The sequence below is a fragment of the Rhagoletis zephyria genome, unplaced genomic scaffold (assembly GCF_001687245.7).
Source record: "Rhagoletis zephyria isolate East Lansing unplaced genomic scaffold, Rhagoletis_zephyria_1.1 Rzeph_scaffold_00633, whole genome shotgun sequence".
In the NCBI taxonomy this organism is placed as follows: domain Eukaryota; kingdom Metazoa; phylum Arthropoda; class Insecta; order Diptera; family Tephritidae; genus Rhagoletis; species Rhagoletis zephyria.
Genome location: NW_016157717.1, coordinates 100,221 through 114,213, shown reverse-complemented (window position 1 = coordinate 114,213; position 13,993 = coordinate 100,221). Strand labels below are relative to the sequence as shown.

At 37.8% G+C, this 13,993-nt stretch overlaps 2 protein-coding genes across 2 annotated transcripts in view; both read left to right on the top strand.

The window, feature by feature from the left end:
* Nucleotides 1-658, top strand: LOC108360816 (uncharacterized). Its single transcript, XM_017613256.1, has 2 exons — nt 1-377; nt 437-658. Exons 1-2 carry the CDS (start codon nt 22-24, stop codon nt 591-593), a joined length of 513 nt encoding a protein of 170 aa, XP_017468745.1. The 5' UTR covers nt 1-21; the 3' UTR covers nt 594-658.
* Nucleotides 659-8,070: 7,412 nt separating this feature from the next.
* The window catches only part of LOC108360813 (SAFB-like transcription modulator), an 8,404-nt gene continuing 2,481 nt past the window's right edge, over nt 8,071-13,993 (top strand). The window contains exons 1-2 of the mRNA XM_017613255.1: nt 8,071-8,364; nt 8,461-8,769. Coding sequence (XP_017468744.1) covers nt 8,071-8,364; nt 8,461-8,769 — 603 coding nt within the window. The remainder of the gene's footprint in view (nt 8,365-8,460; nt 8,770-13,993) is intronic.

The window sequence follows — 13,993 nt, the reverse complement described above, 5'->3', positions numbered from 1 at the left end:
GATACGATTAAAAAAGTTAATATGTTTTCAGTGGGCAATGTTTTACGTGCATCGCATGAGGAGATAGAAGATGTTTTAAAACATTTTAATTACAGTGATGATATGATAGAAAAAATTATAATTCAGTATAATAGAATTAATTTTGTAAAATGGAATAATATAAGCAATACAATGCAATTTTGGGCAGAAGTTCAAACTTATACGGATGCAGGTGGTAACAAATTGTTTTCCGATTTGGCGGAATTTGCACTTCATTTACTTTCACTACCTTGGTCTAATGCAGACGTGGAACGATTATTCAGTCAGCTAAACTTGGTGAAAACAAAGCTACGCAACAGTATACACTTAATTACTATAAATGCTATATTAAGTATAAGGTACAATTTTTATAAACAACTCGTGTAGAAGTTTTATATTAAATAACATAAATTTCCAGATACGGTCTTAAAAGGCATAATAAGTGCTGCACAGACTATGAAATTCCAAGAAGTTATTTAAAGATGATTGGAACAAATAAGGCATACGAAAACCAGAGTATCGATTATAATAATCAGTCCGATGATAATTTATATAAAATTATAAATGAGTTGTAACCTGCCTAACTTTTGTGAAAACTGAAAGTTTAGTTAAAAAATAACGTTCGACTGAAATTTTCATACATAAGTTATATTAACTTTTTAACCGACTTCGAAACCTCCATCAATTCGTTGCAATATATTTTTGTTATGTACATATGTCACCGCATAACTTTGGACCACGTTAACCGATTTCTATAATTATTTTTTTAAAGAAAAGGCGGTAACTCATATGTGGTCCCATACTTATTTGGTTTACATCCGATCATTGGATCATGAAGAAAATAACGGTACACTTAAATTTTTATATGAGAATTGAATTTTATTTTTTGCTTAAACATAACTTGTATTCTATATTATTCGATTTCAAATTTTAATTTCAAGTAATGTTTCCAATGATTTGCTTAAAATTAAATTAATATGAACCTATTTATTCTTCGGCTTTTGTTTTGTGGAATTTAGCTTTTTCTGGCGGGTTTTTATAAAAATCTGGATTTTTTTACTCCAAAATAGTTGGCAGCACTGACATACGCACACCAAGCATGCAGAGCGCCGCTCCGAGAGCGGTAATAACACACACATTCATACATAGTACATGTTTATCCGTACAAATCGCGTGCTGTGGTGTTGATGGATATTCAAGGCGCAAAAATTACAGGTGATAGCGATAGAAGCTATGCTTCTTCTTATGAGCACGCTTGTGTCAAATTATCGCCTGTTTTGCTTTACTTACATATCCGTATATATATACCCTGCAAACAAATGCTCTCGAAATCTTTAAGAGTGTCGGAAATTTGTTACGATTCTTTTAGAAATCTTTAGAGAAAAACATATGAAGCGGTTGACAGGAACTAGTAAGAAATTTCTGTACGATTTCTTAAAGAAAATTCTTAAAAAAATTGTGAAACCTTTCAGAATTCTATGAAATCCTGGTGTGCAGGGTATACATATACATACGAATATGAATATATAAAGATGTTGATGACACAAGGAGTTCATACCAACGGTAAATGTACAACCTGTAGCTGTTGAATCATGATGGATATTCAACATTTGAAAGCAAATTTATATTCCTGGGTGTAGCTGAGTGCGCAAAGATGCATGCCACAATTTGTTGATATCCAGAGATGGTCAGGGTTCGAATTCCACTGCAGGCAACATGCAAGTTAAATATTTTTTTTTTTAGTTTTTGTCTTGATTATTCACTTCACGAATGCTTTTTTAGAATGAACGCGGTCATTTAATATGCGCGTAATTGAATTGAATATTTACCAATATACAGTACTTTCGTTGACGTTTATAGTAAGATCAATTACGTTTCTATTTAATTTTAATATTTTTTCCCCTCAGTGTAGATGAATCGGACGATATTATCTTTGTTGGCCTGAAAGGTTTCTTCATTCGTCAAAGCATTTTTCATGAGTTTTAGTTCTACGAAGGTGGAAACTGATAAAATGTTATTTTACTGCTGCGATAAGGAAAAGGTGATGAGAGTTTGCGACGGCAGTATTTTCGATTTGTGGTTTCCTCATTGTTCAGTACAAATTTTAAAACTTTTGGGCAAGCATCGTCTTCGTACTAATTGTGAAATATTTTCATAGTCTAAATAAAGACGATGCAGCGTATTTAAAGATATTCTGCTGAAAATTGTGTCAATAAGCTCCAACTAACTTTAGTGTCGACTTTATTTTCACTATCAATACGCCGAATTGTATTTTAGGCAATATCATGTAGATACATTCAAATATCAAATTGAAATAAATTTGTTTTTCTTAAGGCCAGTATGCAGCTCTAAAGAAAAGAAAAACTCCATATGAAATGACGTACAATAAATGGATAAGAAATTTTCTTGTGTAAAATTTTATTGAGGCAGTATGCAATTCTTAAGAAGTTTGCTAAGCTTTTTACTACGGTTTTCTAAAGTTTTTTGTGAAAAAGCGCACAAGGCAACCCATGCTTGCAACAGAAATATATGCCCGTTCCATTATTTCTTGAGGAAAGAGTGAGGCTGGTGAGGTATCAGATGTCAAAATTCGTTGGACACACACGCGAAATAATGGCAATTTTTTCTTTACCGTTTTCTTGAGATCTGCATACTGACCGTTAACTAGAAATGTATATTTAGTCAGGTTCTGCAATTCACTTGCGAGTGAATTTCAACCCCGGCCAAATTGAATTCAAAACCAATGAGATTGAAATTCACTCGGAAGTGAATCGCAGAACCTACCAGATTATGGCGAAGGTTTAATGTATGCATAGAATCTGTACTGTGTACCGTAAAGGAAGTATTCGGTACCGAAATCTTTATAAAGTATTGAGCACCGGCAATTCAGCACATCACTATTTGCCAGTGGGGAGCGAAGTTTTTAGAAATTGAAGCTAATCAAGACGTATTTATGATCTACCATGTCTCAAACAAGATTTAACGCTTTGGATACTTTACCGGGATTGCCACACAGATTGCCTTGTCCAAAGCCATCCAAAAGTTTGCTCAAGCCAAAGCACGCAAAGCAAACTTTTCATCCCTGAGCGCACTCGTGCACAAGGGTATATTAAGTTTGTTCGCATAACGGCTGTTTGTAACAGCCAAAACGAATCGAGATAGATATGGACAAATGTATACATAAATGATCAGAATCAAAAGAGAAGTCGATTAAGCCATGTCTGTCTGTACGTCCGTCCGTGTACAGAATACCTCGTGCAAAAATTTAGATATCTGAACAAAATTTGATATGTATCCAAGGTAGGTTGGTATTGAAAATGGGCGAAATCCGACTGTAACCACGCCCACTTCCCATATAACGGTATTTTCGAAAAATGCAAAAACTGCGATATTTCAGAATATATTAGATGCAAATTGTTGAAAATTAGTATGTGAAGCAGAATTTTGGTAAAAAATAGTATTATTAAGAAATTTTTTGAAAATGGGCGTGACCACGCCCACTTATGATGACATGCCAAACTCGGTACGAGCCTTGCCTAGGGCCTAGCTAAGAAATCTGTTGAAAATCTTTGAAGTCGGCCAATAAACACGGCCACCTGCCATATAACGGTAATTTACGGAAACACGAAAACTGTAATAAATCAGTAACTACTGGAGCTAATTCACTTAAAATCGATGAATACAATAACCACTTATCAAAAAAGTAGAATATTATAAATTTTTGGATAATGGGCGTGGCGCCGCCCACTTATGACCACAAATGTGTATCTCGGATTTCCACCGAACTCGGTGCACTTAATATCCTTGGTACGGAAAAGCAATTTGTTGAAAATTATTGAAATTCGACTAAAATTACTCCCTCTTCCCGTATAACGGTAAATTTCCGAAATACGAAAACTCCGATATTTCAATAACTGACTTTTGGGAATTGGGCGCAGCACCGCCAACTTTATAACTACAAAGGTGTACCTCGGTAACCACTTAATCGATTTGTACCTAACCAGGTTCAATTATATCAGTAAGTCTAACTCTGCGTATTATCGAAAACATTTGAAATCGGGTAAAGACCCCTACTTATCATGCAAAGGTAGTTCAGAAAAAGTTCAAACGACGATATTTGATACCTGCGCCGGGTATATAAAGTTCGGTTTCGGTCGAACTTATACTTCTTTACTTGTTGTAATTGATATTTGAAAATTTTGATTATAACAAAAATAAAAATTTGTTTAAATTTCTACTATTTTTGCAATACGTTGATTCTAATAAAGACTTAAATATATTCGGAAATTTAGAATTTGGCTTGATAAATTCACAAAATTTACGGTTTTCATAAAAAATTTAATCTTACAATGGACTTTTTTTATTTTAAACTTACATTTAAGAAAAATCCATTCAATGCTATAATTACGATTTGAGTTTTCCAGTTTCTTCATTACGCATGAATATCAGCATACATTAAAGATGAATATTATACTTAACCTACATTTTGTTCATAAATAACACATAATTGTGTATATTTTATCCTCGAAAAGTACTTTTTCTAATCGTGAGGCGAAATTCCCCACAGTAAGTGTTGCCGTGCGCGCAAAACGAACACGCTGCACACAACCCAAAAGTACTCCTCGGGGACCAAATGGTGAAAAACTGCGAAAAGGTTTATTACTGTAGATACTGTGAACTAAAGGCACAATAAGAAAATATGCATGAGGGCTTGCGAAGTCAGTTTTATTTTGCTCGTCAGTTGGTATTTAGAGAAATCAAGACCTAAGTTGATAAAAAAGTAACTTTCTGCAGGGGCTAGCTTCCGTTCACGCAAACAAACTTAATACCATTTACATATTTTGCATGTGTTTTAACACGTGTTGTAGTCGCCAAACATACATACTTACATATTTTTAAGGTTTGTAGTAAGCATCAGCTGTCATATTTAATTGTAATTATAATTTATTCCATTTCATGTTATTAATGTATACATGATTTAATTTCCATCTTCCCATCTTTGCTAACATACCTACATATGCCTTCATAGGTATGCACATATGCATGTATGAACATGTTTTTTTCACTATCATGGTATGCACATACCATATTTTTCACACTTCATTTTCATTTGCATATCGCCCATTGTTCAATAACAATCGCTGTTGCTGTTGATGCATTGCTTTTGATGGCATTCGCATAGCATTCGGCTTCTACTTTAGTTTCCGTTGCAGTTGTTTTCATGTTACTGCTGCTGTTATTTTCCCTCTTGATATTCTTGTTATTATTTTTCCGCTAAAAGTGAAATAATTAATTTTCAATGTTTTTTTTTATGTAGAAAAGAACAACAACTTTTATAAATTGCATTTCGGTGAAATGTAAACATATGCGTTTGTAAGCACATGTACTTTTTGTGTGTATAAATTTACACATTTTCGTACTAGTTACCTCCATATACATATCTATATACATACATATAAATTTATTCATATAATCGTGGACATATGTATGTATGAATGTACATATGGCCCACCGATAGGTAGTCAAATAATACTCCAAGATCCGTAGTCTACGTACCATTATCTGCGACAAAATTAGCAATAGAGTAAGGTACATCCCATATGTACGCTCTGTCGCGTAGTATATACAGGGTGTCCTAGACCCCTCGTCCAACTCCTCTAAAATGGAGTCAAATGTTTTTATTGAAAAATACAAAACTATGACCTACCAAATGGGGAATGCTTTATCTTTTGGTGGTAAAACTTACTGGGTTAGTCATAAATAGTTTTACTACAGATTCGGATTCTGAGGATAAAAGTATGCAACTTTTGTTTGAAACCTTTTTCTGGCAAGTGCCTTTTTCAACCTCTAAATTACCTCCGAGATTCAACACGTCCTAGACTTCTGAAATTAGTGAAAATTATTTTGTTGGAAAACGAAAAAACAAAATGAGTTACCAATTCGGGGAGGCTCTATCTTTGGTCATATTGGCGGCTTTCAGTCGGTAACATGACCAAAATAATGAACATTAAATAAAAAACATTTCCTTCCCCTTTAGAGAGGTTGGACGGGTATAATGCGAGCGAAAATATTTTTTGGTGTTTAAATAGGGGTCCTCTCTAAATTAGCCAAAAAATTTGGGACTATACATGAAGATTAGTTAATATTACCTTGCGTCTACTTCATCCGATTGTCGATTTTTCCGAAAAATTACACAACCAGAATTGTTGTCGAAATTTTTCCGGTTTAATAGACGCCTGAAGGTAATTGTGACAATTTTCGGAAACCGACAGTGACGGTTCTGGAATATTGTCGACAATTGTCTGACAGTGGTGCTGACAATTATCACTCGGAAAAAATTTCACAGGTTTTGTTTTACATTTCAATGATTTGAATATTTGTAAAAACTAAAATAATGCAAATGCAATTATTATATATAAATTTCATATGATTGGTGACAATTTTGTCAACGACAATTTTAAAACCACAGCGCTGATAAGAGGAATTAAAGCTTAGGCAAGCTTACTTATTTACTAGGTTCGTTTGTGATACTCTGTCAAAGACCTTAGAAATGTCGGTATGTGTAGTCAATTTTGAATACTCCAGAAAACGATGAAATGCAAGTTATAAATAGCTCTGATCCAGAACTCCATGTACTGACTGGTTTTAATACGAACTTTGAGGAAGTTACAGGAAAAATTCTCCCGTAATCCAAAATCCTCTAAATGAGAAGAATTTTCGAAGAATAGTGTAGAGAATGAAGTGCAAAGATTTTAACCGAACTTTTTCTTCTGGTAGAATCATGAAAAGCGTCTAGCAATCAGCTGTTATACAAACCTAAACAAAAATAATACGTTGTCAAGTTGATAGGGAAAAATATTAAAGTACCACCCAAAATTTACTTTTTTATTGAAACATTTTGTCCAACGTTTTCACCACTATTCACGTTCGAGTTTGGTGTTTGTGTCGTCAGAAAGAATATACTTCGCCGTGGTAAATAACCTAAAGTAAGCGTTATGTCTTGAAGAAGTTCTTGCGGCAACAATTATCCGGTTCGATGGTGAATCGTCCTCGAATCTGTATAGTATAGTTGGTGGCAATTTACAAATGGGGGAGTATCATTGGTCCACAGAAATCCGATATACATAGACTTATTTCAGACGAAATACCGTAAATGTCTTATAATTGTATTTGTAGGCAACGGTGTTAATTTGACTTTGATCCCCGGTGTCGCAGAATGACTCCACTTGACGATTTTTAGCAAAAACTAAACTCCAGCGGCACCTTGCGGAAGATTTTTTTCGAATAGATCGGTCCTTGGTCCAATTGCCGGAAAAAAGGATATTATTTGCCAATCTAGGCAAAAAGCTACCTACGTCCCAAATTTCAAGCAAATCGAAACATAAATAAGATTTATAGCGCCGTTTTCTCATCTAACCTTTAGATTACCGGCCAGTTTATCGTCTCGATATACGAGTTTTCGTTTGCTCATCAGCGCATTAATTTCTCGAATCGATAAATTGTTGCTCACCCGATGCAATCTCTAAAAATGTTGTGGCGAATACTGCGGCAACGCGAAGCGAACATCGAGAAATAGGCAGAATGTTCGAGGAATGGCGTAGAATGTCATGTGCGAATGTGCGAGATAAAGAGAATGAGCGATAAACTTCAGAACGTTCTAGAGTTGTCATAAGTACGAGCGCAGGTATATAAGGGCGCCGCCACAGCGAAGTGAGTTAGTTACAAGTCAGCAAGCTACAAGTAAAGTGTGCAGAGAAGTGAGTTGCGAATAAGCAAGCTATAAGTTTGATTGTGTTGACAAGTTTAGTAAAGCGTTGTTATTGCTTTAACAAGTATTGTAAAGTGTTTTTACTGTATTAGCGAATATTGTAAATTGTTTGTTGTACAATAAAGATAATTGTACTACAATTTGGTCATCATTAGCATTTATTTAACAATCCAGCGATACAAACCGAGAATTTGGGAAATCCGGACGAGGTTTCAAGGATAATCGTAACAACTGGTGTCAGAAGTGGGATTGTTAAATAAATCCCGAAGGACAAACTTTTGAAAATGGCAAAAATTCAAGACCTAAAGATCGAGGAACTCAAACAGGAGTTGGAGAAGCGAAATTTAGCAACCTCCGGAAGGAAAGTAGAGTTACTATCACGGCTGCGAGAGGCTATGGAAAAGGAAGGTATCGACGTTGACAAATACGACTTTCATCGTGAGGACGATACGCCATTAACGAAGAACGAACAGAAGGATGAGGCTGATTGTTCGTCGAAGGGTTTGCAGCAGATAGCCGGTAAGGGTGAAGAACAGCAAAAGGCTCCTAGTTCATCAACAGGTATGAANTGCGGCAACGCGAAGCGAACATCGAGAAATAGGCAGAATGTTCGAGGAATGGCGTAGAATGTCATGTGCGAATGTNTGAACACGTTATTGGCTGCCATGTCACAGATGATGCAGGAACAGAGGTCGCAGTTGTCTGCAGACGTTTCCTCACAGATGCAAGCGTTGGAGACACGTATATCTTCAGAGGTATCAGCGCAGGTGTCATCGCAGGTGTCATCCCGGTTAGAAACTCAGCTACAGGCACAGAAGGAACGCATATCATCACAGCTGGAAGCACAGGATGAAAAAATTACTCTAATACAGGACAAAATTGAAGAGAGACTGGAGAAAGTCGAAGCAAAGGTAGAAGAATTGGAAGGACGTCTTCGTGATTTACAGTTGAATCGTCCAGCTACTTCGACGAGCGCACCGAAGGTAAAAACCCCATCCTTTGACGGCACGATTCCTTTCCAGGTCTTTAAGCTCCAGTTCGAAAAAACGGCTGCAGCAAATCATTGGAGCATGGTGGATAAATCCGCTGCACTATTCGTTGCATTAAAAGGACCTGCGGCAGAAATCTTGCAGACTATTCCCGATTGTGAAAGGAACAGTTACGATGCGTTAATGGGTGCAGTGGAGAGACGTTATGGTAGCGAGCACAGGAGACAGATTTACCAGATGGAGCTGGAGAATCGCTGCCAGAAATCCAACGAGACTTTACAGGAATTCACCTCTGAGATAGAAAGGTTGGGTCATTTGGCAATTGGAGACGCATCTGGTGGGCACCTCGAAAGGGTAAAAATCCAGAGGTTCATCAACGGAATGCGGGACGTGTATACCAAGCGAGAGAAGTACGCGAATCCAAAGCCAACATTTGCTGAAACTGTCTCGTATGCTCAGACGCGTGAAACGGCGGCGCTCCTAAGTAGACCAGCCTACAAAGCACATCGCGTGGAAGTGGAAACACCGGACGAGACAAATGAAATGCTGAAGAAGATTATCCAACTGCTGGGCGAGAAAAAGCATGGCTCTGGCAAATGTTTTAAATGTGGAAAGCCAGGCCACTTCGCCCGCGATTGCAGCGCAAGTTCCAGTGGGCTCAACAATTCAGCAGGACGCAAACGCAGGGCTGAAGGAGACGAAGCCAACTCCAATCAGTCGTTAAACTGAAACGAGCCAGCAGGAAGGGCCGCGTGCTGGCTCCAGAAGTTGAAGGGCCCATAATCTCCGTCTCACAAATTGGCCGGAATGCGAGCAACCTCACTATTGGTGGATGTGTGAATGGGCAGGAGAGAGTACTGACAGTGGATACTGGAGCGACACATTCCATTATTCGACCGGATTTGGCCACTTTTTATGTGAAGCCACTACCTGGAGCAAAGCTGCAGACTGCAACTGGTGAACGCACCCAAGTGTTAGGAGAAGTACCATGCGAGGTAATAATCGACGGGTTGGCCTCGTACACGAATTTTGTTGTGGCAGACATTGTCGGTGAAGTCATCATCGGCGTGGATTTCCTACTTCGGCGAGGCATGAAGATTGACCTCCAGGGAATGATCATAACCTATGGCGACAGGAAAGTGCCACTTAGGGTTGGTTACGACAGCCAGTACTGCAGCAGACGGTTAGTCTTAGAGGAAGTGTCGAAGATTCCACCAGAAACGGAAGCGGTTAGTTGGGCTGAGGTTGGCAGTAATGGAGACGGAGTGGTTTCGTCAGAAGAAGGAAGCGGTTCACCGATACAGGAAAAGCATGACGGTTCCGCCAGCTCAGTGAAGAAGAGGTCGCAAAAAGTAAGTGGTCATGGCGAGCTAGGCAGTGTTTCCGGCAGGAGGAAAGCCGCTAAACCACGTTGCAATGGTGATACGCCGGTGGCCGGAAATGGAAGCGGCTATGGAAGCAGTAGGCGCGCTTTGAAGTGTCCCGAAAAAGGTGGTCGGCAAAGGCGAGCAGTTAAGCCGGAAGCCAAGGATGAGGTTCTACATGTCCGGTCAATGAGGTTGACACCGGCGAAAGAACGAGATGCGGAAACACTGGGTAAGTTTCAGCGTGAGGAACCGGATATAGCAAGATGTGTTAAAGGCTGTGCAGCATGAAGACAGGAGCCTGGGTGTCATGGACAGAGGGTGCGGCATAGATCTGGCAAAAGGGGTGCCCACAAGAGGAGACATGGTCTGGTCACCACCAGTGGCCGGCAGGAGCACGACCATGTGAGATGGTGCACCACCGGAGATAAGCTGGAAGCAATGTCCAGTAACGCATCGAGCCGAGAGGAGCTACAGGAAGGCGATTTGGTGTTGTTGCACATACCGCAGCCGAAGAAAGGCTTCACCTCCGAACAACATCGTAACTGGAAAGATCCGTTTAAGATTGACAAACGGCTGAAAGACGCAGTGCATCGAATCCAGACAATGGGGAGACCGAGGACCAAGATGAAAGTGGTCCACTTGGAAAGACTTGCAGCGGTTGTAGCGTGGAGGTGTAGGCCATTGTGGCGAATACTACGGCAACGCGAAGCGAACAACGAGAAATAGGCAGAATGTTCGACGAATGACGTAGAATGTTCCACAAAGAGAAGCGTCAGGTTGGATGAACACTGCGAACAGCGAGAGAAAGAGAATGAGCGATAAACTTCAGAACGTTCTAGAGTTGCCATAAGTACGAGCGCAGGTATATAAGGGCGCCGCCACAGCGAAGTGAGTTAGGTACAAGTAAAGTGAGCAGAGAAGTGAGTTGCGAATAAGCAAGCTATAAGTTTAATTGTGTTAACAAGTTTAGTAAAGCGTTGTTATTGCTTTAACAAGTATTGTAAAGTGTTTTTACTGTGTTAGCGAATATTGTAAATTGTTTGTTGTACAATAAAGATAATTGTACTACAATTTGGTCATCGTTAGCATTTATTTAACAATCCAGCGATACGAACCGAGGATTTGGGAAATCCGGACGAGGTTTCAAGGATAATCGTAACAATGTGTATCCAACTTTAAATTTTGGTTCGGTTTTGGTTCATGAGGCAGATATATTAGATATTTCCACCAAGGTTTTGGTTTTTACTAACAGTTGCTCTTGCTCTATATTAGCTCATGTGGCATTGCCAACCTTTGAAATTATATGACGAATGTAGTGAAGTTTCACTCTCGGAAATGTAGTGAAGTTTCACTCTACGGAATAACAAATTTATTTTTACCGGTAAGATAAGAAAACCAAAACACTTTAAAGTGAGGAACAATTTTTCTGCCCTGTTAGTAAACGCAACTTTACTGCTTACATTAGAAGATGGCCCTAAATGGCATATAAAACCACCATGCGGAAGAGAGATTTCTTTTTTAAAAAGATGGATAAATATATCTCTGAGATATAAAATCAATACTTCTTGAATAGCGATGCAGGTGGTGCGTTTGACGAAGAGAAATCCGGACCAATATAAAGGGACTTGGCTAACAAAGTAATTCTGTCAACTGTCTTTCACCCCACCACAGTCCTTCAAAAGACAAAAGTTCTGGTAACTATCCTTAAAGCTCTTTACTGTCTTTCGAAAAACTAGTTGAAAGATCTGCTAACGAAGAGGTCTTAGTGTTATGCTGTCCGTCTTTAAAGTTTTTTAATTAAGTAAGAAATAAAAGAAAAAAACAAAAATAATAATAATTTTTTAAAATAAATGGTTTTATAAATTAAATCAAATTCAAATAAATTTGTTTCTTCTTGATTAATTAAAAAGAAAAGAAATTTAATTTAACAAAAAAAAAGTTCCGTCGCCCGGGACTTGAACTCGTGATGTTTCGAACACTGTTGCCGTTTTCACTACGATCGAAATTTTTCACTTCACTTTTATGGCGAACACTTCTCCACTTCCTCTTTGACAAAATCACTTCGATTTTAAGCGACTAGAATACACCAACAAATTTTCTCTTCTTTTTTTATATTATGTTTAGTAGATATGTACATACATATTTGTATGTACGTCTCAAGACAGCATCAGGTAGGTTCAGAAGGGGCAGCAATTGAGCGCAAACGTTGCTAAAAAATCAGTAATTGTAATGCGTCTTCTGAACGACTAGATACATTAGCTGTCATATTCAACAACACACAACATGTTGTCTCAAATGATCAGAAACATATTATGATCAGCTAACACGCATGATAAAACAAGTAAGAAAGTCTAAGTTCGGGCGGAGCCGAACATTAAATACCCGCCGCAAATATTAAATATATGTTTTTCATCTTTCCGAAAGCTCCCGCTACATGGTAAGCCGGGGGGTATCAATTTTGAGTAAATTAGCGTCCTTAAATTTCGAAATATTGAAGTTTCATGCATTTCTAAAATTTACCTTTATATGCAAATTGGCCGTAATTTTAGTCCGATTTCAATAAATTTCGACGTTTTGCTTCTATGTGGCAAGCACAATAACCGTACCGAGTTTGGTACAAATTGGTAGAACGGTTACCGATATACATATATGTTATCATAAGTGGGCGGTGCCACGCCCGTTTTCCAAAATTTTATCATAAATGTATTTGTTGGTAACGAATTGTTGCCAGCGTCAATTTTGAATAAATTAGCTTTAATATTTACTGATTTATCGAAGATTTCGTATTTCTCCAAATTACCGTTATATGGGATGTGGGCGTGGTTCCGGCCATTTGGTATCCTGTACCAAGGCCAATAACTGTGCTAAGTTTCGAAGAAATCGGTGCAGCGGTCGCCAAGATATACACATGTAACCATAAGTGAGCGTGGCTACGCCCATTTTTCAAAAATTTATAATATTCTTATTTTTCGTCTAAAAATTATTGTAAATATCAATTTTTAGTGAATAATCTTCAGTAGTTACTAAAATATCGCATTTTTCGTATTTCTGAAAATTACCGTTATAAGGGAGGTAGGCGTGGTTATTTTCCGATTTCGCCCATTTTCAATACCATCCGTCCTGCGCCCGAAAGAAGTATACGTACCAAGTTTCGTTAAGATATCTTAATTTTTACACGAGTTATCGTGTGCACAAACGGATGGACGGACGGACAGACAGTCACCGCTTAATGGATTTTACAACGCTTTTATCAACTTGCAATGTTGTGGCTCCAGAAACTTTCAATGTTGTGGATCCAGAAACTTTCAATGTTGTGTGTCCGACACCAAAGCAAAGCTTTGAACAGTTTCTTAAAAAAGCATAGTCCATAGGGCGACAGCTGTAGTGAATAGGGCGAGGTAGATGACATCTAGATGTCGCCCTATGTACTACGTTTGCTACAGCGGAAATAGACGACACGCCATTTCTTTAAATAAAATTAATTGGTGCTCGTTTGTATGTGCATACATATGTAAATGCATGTGTGTGCACCTTTCTATTAATATCGTTGAATTAATTTAATATCTATTGCGAAATTTTATTCAGACAGGACTAAAAAGTAGAAAATAAATAATATAAAAAAAACTTTTTAATATACAACGCTTTTATAAATGGAAATAAATAATATAAAAAAAACTTTTTAATATACAACGCTTTTATAAATGGTTAAAAAGTATATATGTACGTGGAGCGCATGCAATACAAAGCATTCGATTTAATTGACAATAGTCAAACTACATAACGTAGACCTAAAATTTCTACAGCGAAAGTAGAACTTTGAAATCGATTTTAAGCGGTCGTTATTCATATAC